General features: G+C 41.5%; 1 protein-coding gene across 1 annotated transcript in view; it reads left to right on the forward strand.

Moving 5' to 3' along the window:
* The window catches only part of DNER (delta/notch like EGF repeat containing), a 110,325-nt gene that overhangs the window by 74,692 nt on the left and 22,786 nt on the right, over positions 1 to 12,847 (forward strand). The window contains exons 7-8 of the mRNA XM_081006892.1: positions 492 to 605; positions 12,052 to 12,276. Coding sequence (XP_080863018.1) covers positions 492 to 605; positions 12,052 to 12,276 — 339 coding nt within the window. The remainder of the gene's footprint in view (positions 1 to 491; positions 606 to 12,051; positions 12,277 to 12,847) is intronic.

Raw genomic sequence — 12,847 nt, forward strand, 5'->3', positions numbered from 1 at the left:
GCGCCGCCAGAGCCCGATTTCTGTTCTCATCCTGAAACAAAATTCTTAACCTGAAGCGCTATTTCTGGGTTAGCTGAGTCTGTAACCTGAAGCGTATGTAACCTGAAGCGTATGTAACCTGACGTACCACTGTACTTATTTTATCACTATATATAAAAAGTATGGATTTTACTTCAGTGTGCACATTTCAAAACGTTTTCCCTAAATGCATGTCCCCCCCACCCGTATTTTGTTATATTTCCTTTGGCCCAGAACTGTATCACAAAATTAGGAGAGGTGCAAAATCTGAAGGATAATTACAGTCCAGTCCAATTATTAGTGTGTGAGGTATAAATCAGGTTGGCTTGTTTAAAAATGCAGACAGGTTGAAATTTTCCGTCCCTAGTTAAGACCATCTGCAGCATTCTGCTTGCATTCAGACCTAACAATAAACTGCTTCCAATTTCTCCTTGTCTCTGTGATTCAAAACAAACCATTCCATCATGCTGAAGGATATACTGGAGTCCTGTGTCAGTCAGAAATTGACTACTGCAGTCAACAGCCATGTCAAAATGGAGGTACCTGCATTTCTAATGTTGGCGGATTCAGCTGCCAGTGTCCGGAAGGTAAGCAATAAATGTTGGCATCTTTAAGAAGGCTTGTGTTCTCTGTTGGGGTATTTATGTCTCTATAGTCTGGTTTACTGACTCCTTAGAGTAATTAGGGAAAACCTGAAGCAGCACTTCAGGTTGCACTTTGTCTCTCCTTGTCTAGAATTTAAAATCTTATGCTTAATTAATTTCACGGCATATCTTATCCAGCAAGTTGCAATTTATTATCATCAGTAAATACAGTGTTTTTCAATGATATCCAATTGAATTTGATGCAGTGTTTTAGGAAAAGATGAGGAATGCAAGCAGGCTCATGAAGTATGTGGTTCCTAGGATCAGCAAATAGACAGGATAATAGGACTGTGAATAACTCTGCAGCCAATGAGTAACTGATCTCCTCTGGGATGGTCTTCCCTGGAAAGGTCTGCCTGGTTGGTATAATATATGTGTGCCTTGTACACATGCTTGCTTGCTTGCTTATTTATTTATTATTCATTCATGCATTTTATTTTATTCTGTTAGATTTATTATCAACCTTTTCTCATAAGATCCCAGGATGGGTTATAATGATGAAATACACAATTGTTTATTTCTTCGTTAAATTTATATACAACCTTTCCTCCCAAAAAGCCCAGGGCAGCAAACAACAATAAAACAATAAAAACATCTTAGAATACAGATGCAGACTGGGAAAGATCTCAAGTTTCTCAGTTATAGAACAGTGGCAGCCATAACACACACACACACACACACACACACACACACACACACACACACCTCTCCCCTCTACTGATTCAGACTAGGATAAAGTTCTCCACGTAAAAGTTTAATTGAAAGAGAAAGGTATTCTATATATGCTGAAAAACAGCAGGGATGGTGACTGTTGAATATTGTCATGGGAGTGAATTTCAAAGGGCAGGTGCCACCATACTTCAATTAATTTGCCATTGAAAATTGCAGTTTGATTACCTTCAGCAATATTTACAATTATAGCCATGTATCCAACTGAATATGATGCAGTGTGCTACAGAAATAAATAAATGCAGCAGACTCACGAAGCATATGTGTCCTGGGATCAAGAAATCGCCAGGTTAATAGGATCCTGACTAACTCTACAGCCAGCCGCTACACACCATTAGTAGTATCGCCAGACAACACAGATCTTCCCTGACATGGTGTGCTATTTTGCCATGCCTGGTTGGTGTGATGTGCATGCACATGCTTGCACTGGATACATGGACAGCCTGTGGTCTTGTGTTGAGTAGTGTGGGATTGTTGCTATGAAGTGAGTAACCTCATGGTTCATAGATGGCGGTGGGGTTGCTACATATGTGGGTGCGTCTATCAGTGTTGCTGTATTGGCTTCTGTTTTTATAAAACAATTGTGGAGTTGACTGTGCCATTGCAAGTGCAGGGGATTGTGATGTAAGCTTTGTCAACGTTAGCCTTTATGTAGCAGCTGTCTAGCAAAGCAGGGCCCTAGGATCACCCAGCAGATTTCATCTTCCTAAATTCATGCCAGAGATGTGTCAAATGGGAACATTGTGTGATGGCAGGAAGCATAATTTTTTTGTAGCTTGTTTCTGCCTGGAAATGCCTGTTGTGTAAGTTGATTTGCTCTCAGCTTTTATGGAAGCTTTCAATAATAAAGCCTTCATATTAGTCATCGGTGCTAAAATGTTGATTCAGAATTTCACCCAGGGCTAAAGACATTGCTGTTTCCAGTCTGTTCCTTTTATCAAAGCACAGCATTATTTCTTGTATACCTGGGCTGTATTGTGGATCAAGACTTCTTTTCTCTTTTTATACCATATCCCGGCCTAACAATTAAAGTGTTCTTTAATGGTTTAACACTGGACTCTTATCTCTCATTGGAGTAAAATGGGTGACCCACTTAATAGCTAGGCAGAGACCTAGAAACTGACACAAGGTCAGCAGTTTATATCTGGCATTTTGAATTATTTTTGTGCCTCCTCTGCTTCCCCCAGTGAGTATATAAATAGTAACAGCACTTGGTGAGACAATCGGATATTGGCACTTAGCCAAACCTGAATTGGCTTCCTAAAGCTATTCGCTCCAAATTTATTTTAACAAAATATATGCTTGTGTTATTACAAAAGAAAATTGGATATACAATTTTTGACTTCATTCAAGGTGGGCTGTGTTCCCCACCCCCTCCAGTTCTACTCAAGGAATTCACTAATACGAGCATCCCTTCTTGACTTATTGTGGCATTTTTTTTTTAATAGACTATGTCATCCAGACCCCAGTTAGCTGTGGGGCTTGGTAATGCTGAGAGGGCAGCTGGTGAACAGCACAGCGCTTGCAGGTCAGCAAAACCACTGACAAAAGAATTTCAGAAGGTTCTAGCACCTTGGCTCAAACCATTTCCCTTGTTGTTTGAATGACTGTGAGCTAAAAGATACCTAGCTGCACAGAGCAAATCAAAGTTTAAGTTTCTTGGTGGAAACCCTCTATTAGTACAAGCAAGGTTGTATCTTCACCTCATTATTCAGGTAGTGTAGGATCTCAGGAGATCATTAATATCAAACTTCAGTCAAGCATCACTGTATCACATTACTACTGACTTTGAGAAACCTGAGATCTTAGGTACTTCTTTCTGTAAGTCAAGATGACCCTCTCTTGTTAAGCAATATTTTTGCAGTCACCTTTTGAGGACCTCCCCACTCTTTTCTAAGCTTTTAACACTAAAATCTATAGTTGTCTTAGAATACCAGGGTTCTGTAGAATTTCTTTTCCTTTCCTGAATTCATTCTTGCCTTCCATAGGGCCTCCTTCTCTACAAGCTTCGCTGGCATCCTGTTTCCCCTCCCTATGTCTCTCCTCCTCTTCCTGTGAGCACTCTGTTGTCTTAACTAAATTACTACCCATGGTGTATTGAGGCCAGTGGTTTTTAACTTGATCTGGAGTGAGCAGTGAAGTGGCCAAGTTTGCTGACGATGCCAGATTATTTAGGGTTACACAGATAAGAAAATGGCTTCTACAGTTATGTTCTGCTTATGGGCTTTCCACAGGCATTTGGCTAGCTGAACCCAAACCAAGACGGTACTCCAGGGTTGCAGTGGGAAACAATTCCCCCCAGGTCAGAAGCAGATAATGTGCTTTCCAGAAGCTGCTGGACTACAACTCCCATCATCTCTGACCAACGCCTTAGTAGCTGGGGCTGATGAGAGTTTTGATACAGCAACATGTGGAGAACACCAGTTTTTCATGTTCCTGATGTGTTTATTCCTTTTACATGGATCTGCAGACATGTTTAAAGACATTTTTCCAAGCAAACTTTGTAACAGCTGCCAGTCATTATTGATTTGCAACAAAATTTTCTTGCAGAGGTCTGGGGCATAGCATTTTTTGTGTTATGGCAGTTACCTGTACAATAGAATGGTGCCACAGGTCTCCTGTTAGCTGCTCTAAATATGTTGCCTAATTGACCTTATACTGCAAAATAGCCTAAGCATAGTAGTCTAGTGCTGATAACTGCTAGAAGATAATAATTTGGCAAAGAAAACAATGCATTCAATCGTTCACACTGGGGGGAAAAAATCACATCAATTTAGTTTCTCCCCTTTTCACCTCTCGTGAGAATTAGCTTTCTCTTGCATGCCATCACCCATTCCATTGCCTTTATTTTGAGGCTTGGGGTGGGAAGTGAGATTAAAATACAGACACATTGCATTTGTCTGAGAGATAGCAGCTTGGAAAAGCAGGTGTGTTGAGTTGCACATATGGCTATTTTTAGACTGCCCTGAAATTTTCAGGGAAAAGGAGCCCTTCTCTGGGGAAAATCTTGCTTTCCTTCATTGTGCTTAATTGTAGCTACATGCTGAGAAGAGATTGTGCACTCTGAAATGCTAATTTTCGGCTCCCTGGGAAAACATAGACTATGGGCTAGAATACACTCAAAAGCCCTGGAGTTTGGGAGAAGCAATGTACAGTAACTATAAAATAAAATGAAGTAATGATGGAAATACATAACTTTGGGAGAAAGGGAAAAAGAGGAAGGAGGTGCTGTGAATTTGGCTGTCAGGTTACTGTGACTTGATTCCTATAAATGAGTCTCTTCCTATAATTTGCATGATCAGCAGTTGAGGACTTGACAAAATAAGATTAGTGGTGCTCAGTTACTGCTGGGCAATTTGTTTGCAGATGTGGGGTCTGGGACATGTGTTTGACAGGGAATTAATGATGAACAACCAGGCTGCTGCTGCTGCTGCTGCGTCTTCTCCTTCTCCTTCTCCTTCTCCTTCTCCTTCTCCTTCTCCTTCTCCTTCTCCTCCTCCTCCTCCGCCTCCTCCTTCCTCTTCCTCTTCCTCTTCCTCTTCCTCTTCCTCTTCTTCTTCTTGCTTGAATTTAGTTAGGAGGAGGGAAGTAGAAAGATGTGGAAGTATAGCTGCAATTAGATAGAACATTCCCAATAGATAGGACATTCCCAGGGGAACTGAAGGAGGCAGTGGTGCGTCCGCTCTTAAAGAAAACATCATTAGATCCCTTAGATCTATCCAATTACCGCCCAGTTTCGAATCTTCCATTCCTGGGTAAGGTGATTGAGAGAGCGGTTGCTGAACAGCTTGGTAGGTTTCTGGATGAAACATCGGCTCTGGATCCATTCCAGTCCGGCTTCCGCGCTGGTCATGGGACCGAGACGGCTCTGGTCGCCCTAACAGATGATCTCCGCAGGCAGCTGGATCGAGGCGGGTCGGGGCTGCTGATTCTTCTAGACCTGTCAGCAGCCTTCGACATGGTCGATCACGAACTCCTGGACCACCGCCTTGCCGACATGGGGATCCAGGGCACAGTCCTTCAATGGCTGCGCTCGTTTCTCTCTGGTCGGGGACAGAGGGTGGCGCTTGGGGGGGAACTGTCATCCCGCCACTCCTTGGTGTGTGGAGTGCCCCAGGGTGCGATACTCTCCTCGATGCTTTTTAACATCTTTATGCGCCCCCTCGCCCAGCTTGTCCGGAGTTTTGGGCTGGGCTGCCATCAGTATGCTGATGACACCCAACTCTATCTGTTGATGGATGGCCATCCTGACTCGGCCCCAGACACACTGATCAGATGCTTGGAAGCTGTGGCTGGATGGTTACGTGGGAGCCGGTTGAAGTTAAATCCTTCGAAGACAGAGGTCCTCTGGCTGGGACGGGACGATATGGGATTGAGGGGGCAACTCCCATCTCTTGCGGGGGTGCAATTAGTGCCAGCACCGTCCGTTAAGAGTTTGGGTGTAATCTTCGATACCTCCCTCTCCATGGAGGCGCAGATTGCAGCTATAACAAAGGCGGCATTTTTTCATCTCCGCCAAGCTAAGCAGTTGGCTCCTTACCTCTCTCGCCCTGACCTAGCCACTGTGATCCATGCGACGGTCACCTCCAGACTGGATTATTGTAACTCGCTCTACGTGGGGCTGCCCCTGAGACTGACCCAGAAACTCCAGCGGGTGCAGAATGCCGCAGCGAGACTCCTTACGGGGTCTTCGCTGCGGGATCACATTCATCCGGTGCTATACCAGCTGCACTGGCTCCCGGTGGAGTACAGGATCAGGTTTAAGGTGCTGGTTTTAACCTTCAAAGCCCTATACGGCCTAGGACCCTCGTATCTACGGGACCGCCTCTCCTGGTATGCCCCACAGAGGAACTTACGGTCTTCAAATAAAAACATCTTGAAGGTCCCAGGCCTCAGAGAGGTTAGGCTGGCCTCAACTAGAGCCAGGGCTTTTTCGGCTGCGGCTCCATCCTGGTGGAACGCTCTGTCACAAGAGACAAGGGCCCTCCAGGACTTGACATCTTTCTGCAGGGCCTGCAAGACAGAGCTGTTCCACCAGGCCTTTGGTCAGGGCGCAGCCTGACTCCCTCCTTTGGCAATCTTTACAATACTTTAGTTTATGGTTGCCATCAATTTTGATTTTAATTAATTCTTTGATGTTTTTATAATGTTGCACTATTTTAGTGTTGTTAGCCGCCCTGAGCCCGGCTTCGGCTGGGGAGGGCGGGATATAAATAAAATTTATTATTATTATTATTAACTGGATGTATAGCTTTCTCGGAACGTGATACAAGGTAAGTGGATTTGCTTCCAACTGAAGGCACCTCCCGATTCCACCACCCCTACTGTAGCCCAGCCATGGCCTTCCCATGTCTTTAAAAAAATAGTGGCTAAGGGAGCCATTATAGGATGTAGGGAGACTTGTCTGTTTCCCCCACCATCCTTTAATTCAAATTCTGGTTCTCAGTATCTCATCTAAAATAAACCAGAGCTGCCCCCCTGCTTGGGGAAATGCAGCACGTAATAGAAGCATGAAATATGTGGTGAGAACAGATGATAAAGGAGCTAATAAAGAGTTTTAGTGCATGACCCATTTGCATCATAAAGATCAGATCTGTGGGCAAGTTGCCAAACTCTTGAGCTGCAGGAAATGAGGGAGGCAAGATTCTCAAGCAATTAACGTAGAGAAGGCATTGTAGAGCATTGGAGAGAGAATGATAAAAAAAAATTGGTAAAGATAAGTTTCAGATTTAGCAACTCATGCTTAAGTACTTCTGTAATTCCTGTTGAGCATTATGTTTCAGTTGTATAATATATTAAGGAGACTAGCTGCATTCATTTCACTTTGAATTTCAGTTCTAATTTCTGCCGTTCCATATTTGACCTCTAAGCCGAGCAAAGCTTAGATTTGAATGTGAACTTCATTTTTTAAAATAGTTTTCCACCTGCCATGTTTGATTAGCTAAAATCTCAGGTTAATGACAGAAACCCTTATGAAAGTGGTTGAGATGATTTATAGGCAAATTAATAGTGCTCTCTCTCTCAGAATGCTAGAATGCAAGAACCTCCTGAGTGGATTCCATTGGTTTTGAGCCTTTACAGGAGGGGATTTCCTCTGTTTATGATCAGTTATCTTCAGTGTCATTCTCTATCTCTGTGTGCTTGAAATAATGTCTACTTTGTTGCTGCAACATTTACTACAGCCCTTTAATCTTAGATTACCATTTGTTATGTGGCCGCCACTTGAATGGGTTTAAAAGATTATTATTATTATTTTATAGCATAAGATTTATCTCTGGCTTCATTGTAATAAAACCTTTTAAAAATAATAACTAATTTAGACAAGCTCGTGGAGAAAAAGGCTGTAAGTGATAATTAGCCATGATGAACTAGGATCCATGATTTTCCATCTTCAATATGAGCTACCTTCTCAGGTTGACGAACATGGCTTGATTTAAACTCTAGGCACATATGGGCAGCTCTGAAGTGTCAGTTGCACTCAGACCATTGAATGTTACTAAGAAAAAGCAACCAGTTCAACAATGGGCACTGTACTCAAGAAGGCCAGTGGTGCAGGCAGTTCCTCCGCAGAGGACGTCAAAACAAGGGAGTGCAAAATCATCATTATCATCTGTATTTATATGAGTAGCTGCTGAGAAGACCCATAAAAAAGCAACTGTACCAAAAAGAATTATTGTGAAAATAAGGAATAATTGGTGGGGCACCAAATTTTGTCCTTACTCTGGGTGCCATATTACCAAAGTCTGCCGCTGAGGCCAGAGTGAATCAGGATTTAGATTCAGACAAGCAAACTGTTATGTACTGAGTTGAATAGGATCCAAACTGCAGCAGTCTGATTGGTCCTAGAACAATAGGATCCAAATTGCAGCAGTCTGATTGGTCTTAGAACAATAGGATTCAGAATGCAGCAGTCTGATTGGTCCTAGAACAATGCAGCAGTATGATTGGTTGGCAGGAACCACCCAATCATGCTCCAGATATAAGTGAATCCACAACCTGATTGTCTTACAGTAGAATTCCAGAATTAGCCAATCATGTGCAGCCCATTGTGTAAATAATGTATATAAAGCAGATACCTTGAGGGGACATTCATTCATTCCTCCTCACCACTATGAGCTGAATAAAGAGCATGAAATCACTTTGCGACTCTGAGTATATTTCACAAACTTTCTTAATGTTTTGAATTTTGCATTCACTATGGGAACCAGGTGAAATTATTTCCATAAAGCCTTTCGTGCTATAGTTTGGGCTACTTACAAGAGCTTGCAAAAATATGATCCAGTGAATATTATCTATGGAGTCCATATATTAGAAATTGGTCAGAAAAAGACTAGTTCTGTTTGATTGCCAGTCCTCTGTGATTCAGAAATAAAAATTCAACACCATGTTGGGTAAAGCTTTCCACCAGTATGCATCCAGTGTCTTCTCACTGCTTAAAGGGAACAGACAGCTTGCTCATAGCTCAGCAAATTGTCAGTCTACCCCTGCAGCCATCAGCCATTAATATCCCCCTTCTAACTCACTTACCCATCTGTTCCTAATGTACTGCAGGCATAACCTGCTGCATATCAGAATTAGAAAATGCAACATTCTTATAAGCTCCCTGAAACAACTTGTGAATATACAGTATTTGAAGAACACATTTGTTTTAGCTAATCATTTACTACTGTTGAAACTCCTCTGTTGTTGTTTTTTTTAATCATTATTATTCGTTTGTATTCTATCTTGTAATTGATTGGTTTGGGGCCCATGGAACTCGGATTCAAATTCCTGCTTTACCATGAGGTTCACTGCCTTAAATAGGATAACCTCATGAAGGAAGAGTGGCATGCAGATGTAATTTTTTAAAAAGATAAAATATTGACTTCATCTGGGGTGTATAAGTCTATTCTTTGTTGCTGAAACACATTGTCTAGAATGGCCTCCGTTTTTCCTTTTAGACCCGGTTCTTGCAAATTTTTGTTCCAGTTTTGATTACTTCTTTCCCGTAATGTGAATTTTGTGTTTCCATTTCACTTTTGTAAAGGAAAAAGAAAAACCATTTGTCTTGTTTGCTTGCTTGATGTACCCAACTGTGTGTTTCTTATCTGAATATTTTATAATCACTAATCCTAGATACTAGCTTCATTTATCGTGTGGCTATATGTTTCTAGGATTAAATATCCAGTGTGATCACCAGACACTTAACAAAGCAATGCTGCACTGTCTCTAAAAATGCAGTACGGTGAATGATTCCCTCCCAAGGCTATTAACTGCTATTGACCATTACCAAGCCAAATAATTAAGCCCCTTCTTGATAATGAATCTGTACTCATTATGGTGCTCTCTAATCTGTAAAACATTTCCTGGATTCACTTTAGTAACAGTCTCCTGCTGCACTGCTGCTGGATTAGGGTATCACCTTATTCAGTTATTTTACTGATTTCTCCACATATTGCAACTTTAATTCAAATGTCATATCAGCAAAAAAAAAAAATTCTTAATATTTCTTGAACAATGATATTTATATTTGTTGTTATTTTGCCATTTCCTGTTTGTTCCTTGCCAGTGGTAGATTTGCAGTCTCATTAAACCTTAGTGAGCTTCAAGCTTTCATCACACTTCTTATTACCAATAATATTCTTTTCCTGAAGGCTTCCTCTCTCCCTCCTTCCATTTTGTTGGTGAAGGAACTGTAAATATCAAAAACTGCTAATAAATGCAGTGCTTAAATGTGGTTTTTTTCCTGCAGTTTTCCATGTTTACACTGTGAGGTTCTTCCACCCGAGCATTTATTTTTCCATTGGCTTGACTTGTCTGGAAATCTACTGTTAATTAATTAATGGTTCACTTTCTGCCAAACGTCAACAATAAAAGCATATAAGTTTCTAATCCAACACAGATACAGACTGGTTTTTAATACTGGTTTTAAATCCACCTGTGGGAATTTTTTGTGGCAACATTGCCAACAAATAGGTATTTCTGTAAACACCTAATCTGTTCATTTATTTATAGTTCAATAAGGCTTAGAATGAACATCGGTGGCAAAGATGGCGGCCAGCATCAAAGAGCATAAGAAAATAATACAGGTCCTATTACAGTATTGCATCATATTCTCCACTATTCATATTGTTCCTAGTTCAAATGATAGCACAAGAAACACATTTTTTTCCTTGATGTTCCACAGCGAACTGAAAGCATATGGGAATCACTGTGTTAATACATCAGAGGGAAGAGTGAATGGATATTGCAAGAAAGAATAGCTGAATTCTACCATGAAGTTCAGGAGCACTTAGGGGAGGAGGCCATATTTAGTAGCAGATACATAGAATCATAGAATCATAGAGTTGGAAGAGACCACAAGGGCCATCGAGTCCAACCCCCTGCCAAGCAGGAAACACCATCAGAGCACTCCTGACATATGGTTGTCAAGCCTCTGCTTAAAGACCTCCAAAGAAGGAGACTCCACCACACTCCTTGGCAGCAAATTCCACTGTCGAACAGCTCTTACTGTCAGGAAGTTCTTCCTAATGTTTAAGTGGAATCTTCTTTCTTGTAGTTTGGATCCATTGCTCTGTGTCCGGTTCTCTGGAGCAGCAGAAAACAACCTTTCTCCCTCCTCTATGTGACATCCTTTTATATATTTGAACATGGCTATCATATCACCCCTTAACCTCCTCTTCTCCAGGCTAAACATGCCCAGCTCCCTTAGCCGTTCCTCATAAGGCATCGTTTCCAGGCCTTTGACCATTTTGGTTGCCCTCCTCTGGACACGTTCCAGTTTGCCAGTGTCCTTCTTGAACTGTGGTGCCCAGAACTGGACACAGTACTCCAGGTGAGGTCTGACCAGAGCAGAATACAGTGGCACTATTACTTCCCTTGATCTAGATGCTATACATCATTATGGGGAGGATAAAGAAACTTATTTGAAACAAAGATCAGTGGTAGAATAGCTTGAGGATTTTATCATGGGCGTAATGTAAGCATATTACACTTAGAGTTAGAATCATGGGCATACTGTAAGTATATTTTAATAAATATTTCAGATGAAGGGCATACTGTGGAAAATTCCATGAACATGCATCCCTGTGAAGCTAATAAATGTATTTGATGTCCTTAGCTGAGAGGAGAGAGTGTTAGCTGTGACCCTCCCTTTACATTTAGGTTGTGTGGATATTATTATTTATTACATTTGTATACCTTTATCTGAAGATCACAGGGTGTAAAAATACAAAACGAGAACACAAAAGACATAATAAAACAAAAACAAACCAACAACTTCCCTTCCACAAACACATTTAAAAGACCATAGAATCTTAATCAGCCCAAGTCATGGTAATAGAGAAACACTCTCGCCTATTCAGTGAAGACACCAGGTGGGCCTTCCTTTGGGAGAGCATTCCACAAACGGGGAGCCACCACAGAAAAGGCCCGTTCTCATGTTGCTGCTCTCTGGACCTCTTGTGGAGGAGGCACATGAAGAAGAACCTCAGATGATAATTTCATGTCCAAGTCGATTTATATGGGGAGAGGCAGTCCTTGTATCTCTATTTAAGCATGTGTTAGGATAACTCTAGCCAAAAAAAATCTGTTTTTAAATGGTGTTAAGGCTCCATGCTTTGACAAAGGTTTGATAAATGAAATGCGTGCATGCAAATAAGTTCCACTTGTTTTGTTTTAGGGTACCTGGGAACATCTTGTGAGGAAAAAGTAGACGCCTGTGCTTCATTTCCTTGCAAGAACAATGGGACCTGTTACACAGACCGGCTTTCCTATTCTTGCAGTTGTAGCCCAGGATTTACAGGACCTACCTGTGCCCAGCTGATCGACTTCTGCGCTCTCAATCCTTGTGCCCATGGCATCTGTCGCAGTGTCGGAACAAGTTACAAATGTCTCTGTATCCCAGGTTTGTATGGCCCTCCTGAATTCCGTCAGATGCTCTTGGCATCGAGAAACATGTAGGTGGAAATTGCTTCCTTTCCCCTCTTTAGTATATACATGCCAGCAATACATTAGTTTCAGTGTGCTATAATGATAGGTATTGATGCATTCTATATTGAATTTTAAAAAACCCCATACAGAATGAACATGCAAATTGTTTTCTGTATAACTTGTCTGGTATCTGAGCTGACATTTTAACAATACTGTTCCAGGATACCAATTTTAAAGTGATAACACTAAATTAAGTAGCAATATGATTTGAAAACCCACACCAAAACACCTTACTTTTACAGATGCAGGTTTTACTCGTCACAGGAGGAAAAATAGCTGGATGAGGTGATTACAGCTGTATGTTATTTGTATTTGCAGAAAATGGGAAAAACACGCTTTATAATATGACTATGTTGCACAGGACCCATGAAATAGTAGGTTTTACAACCATTTTGACACGAGAGGCCGTGCATTGTAAAGAAAATATTGTTACACACCACCCCAATCTCTGCGAGATTCCAGACACTTAGCCAGGTTTCTGTTTC

The sequence above is a fragment of the Podarcis pityusensis genome, assembly GCF_964106645.2.
Source record: "Podarcis pityusensis genome assembly, chromosome: 5".
Classification (NCBI taxonomy): domain Eukaryota; kingdom Metazoa; phylum Chordata; class Lepidosauria; order Squamata; family Lacertidae; genus Podarcis; species Podarcis pityusensis.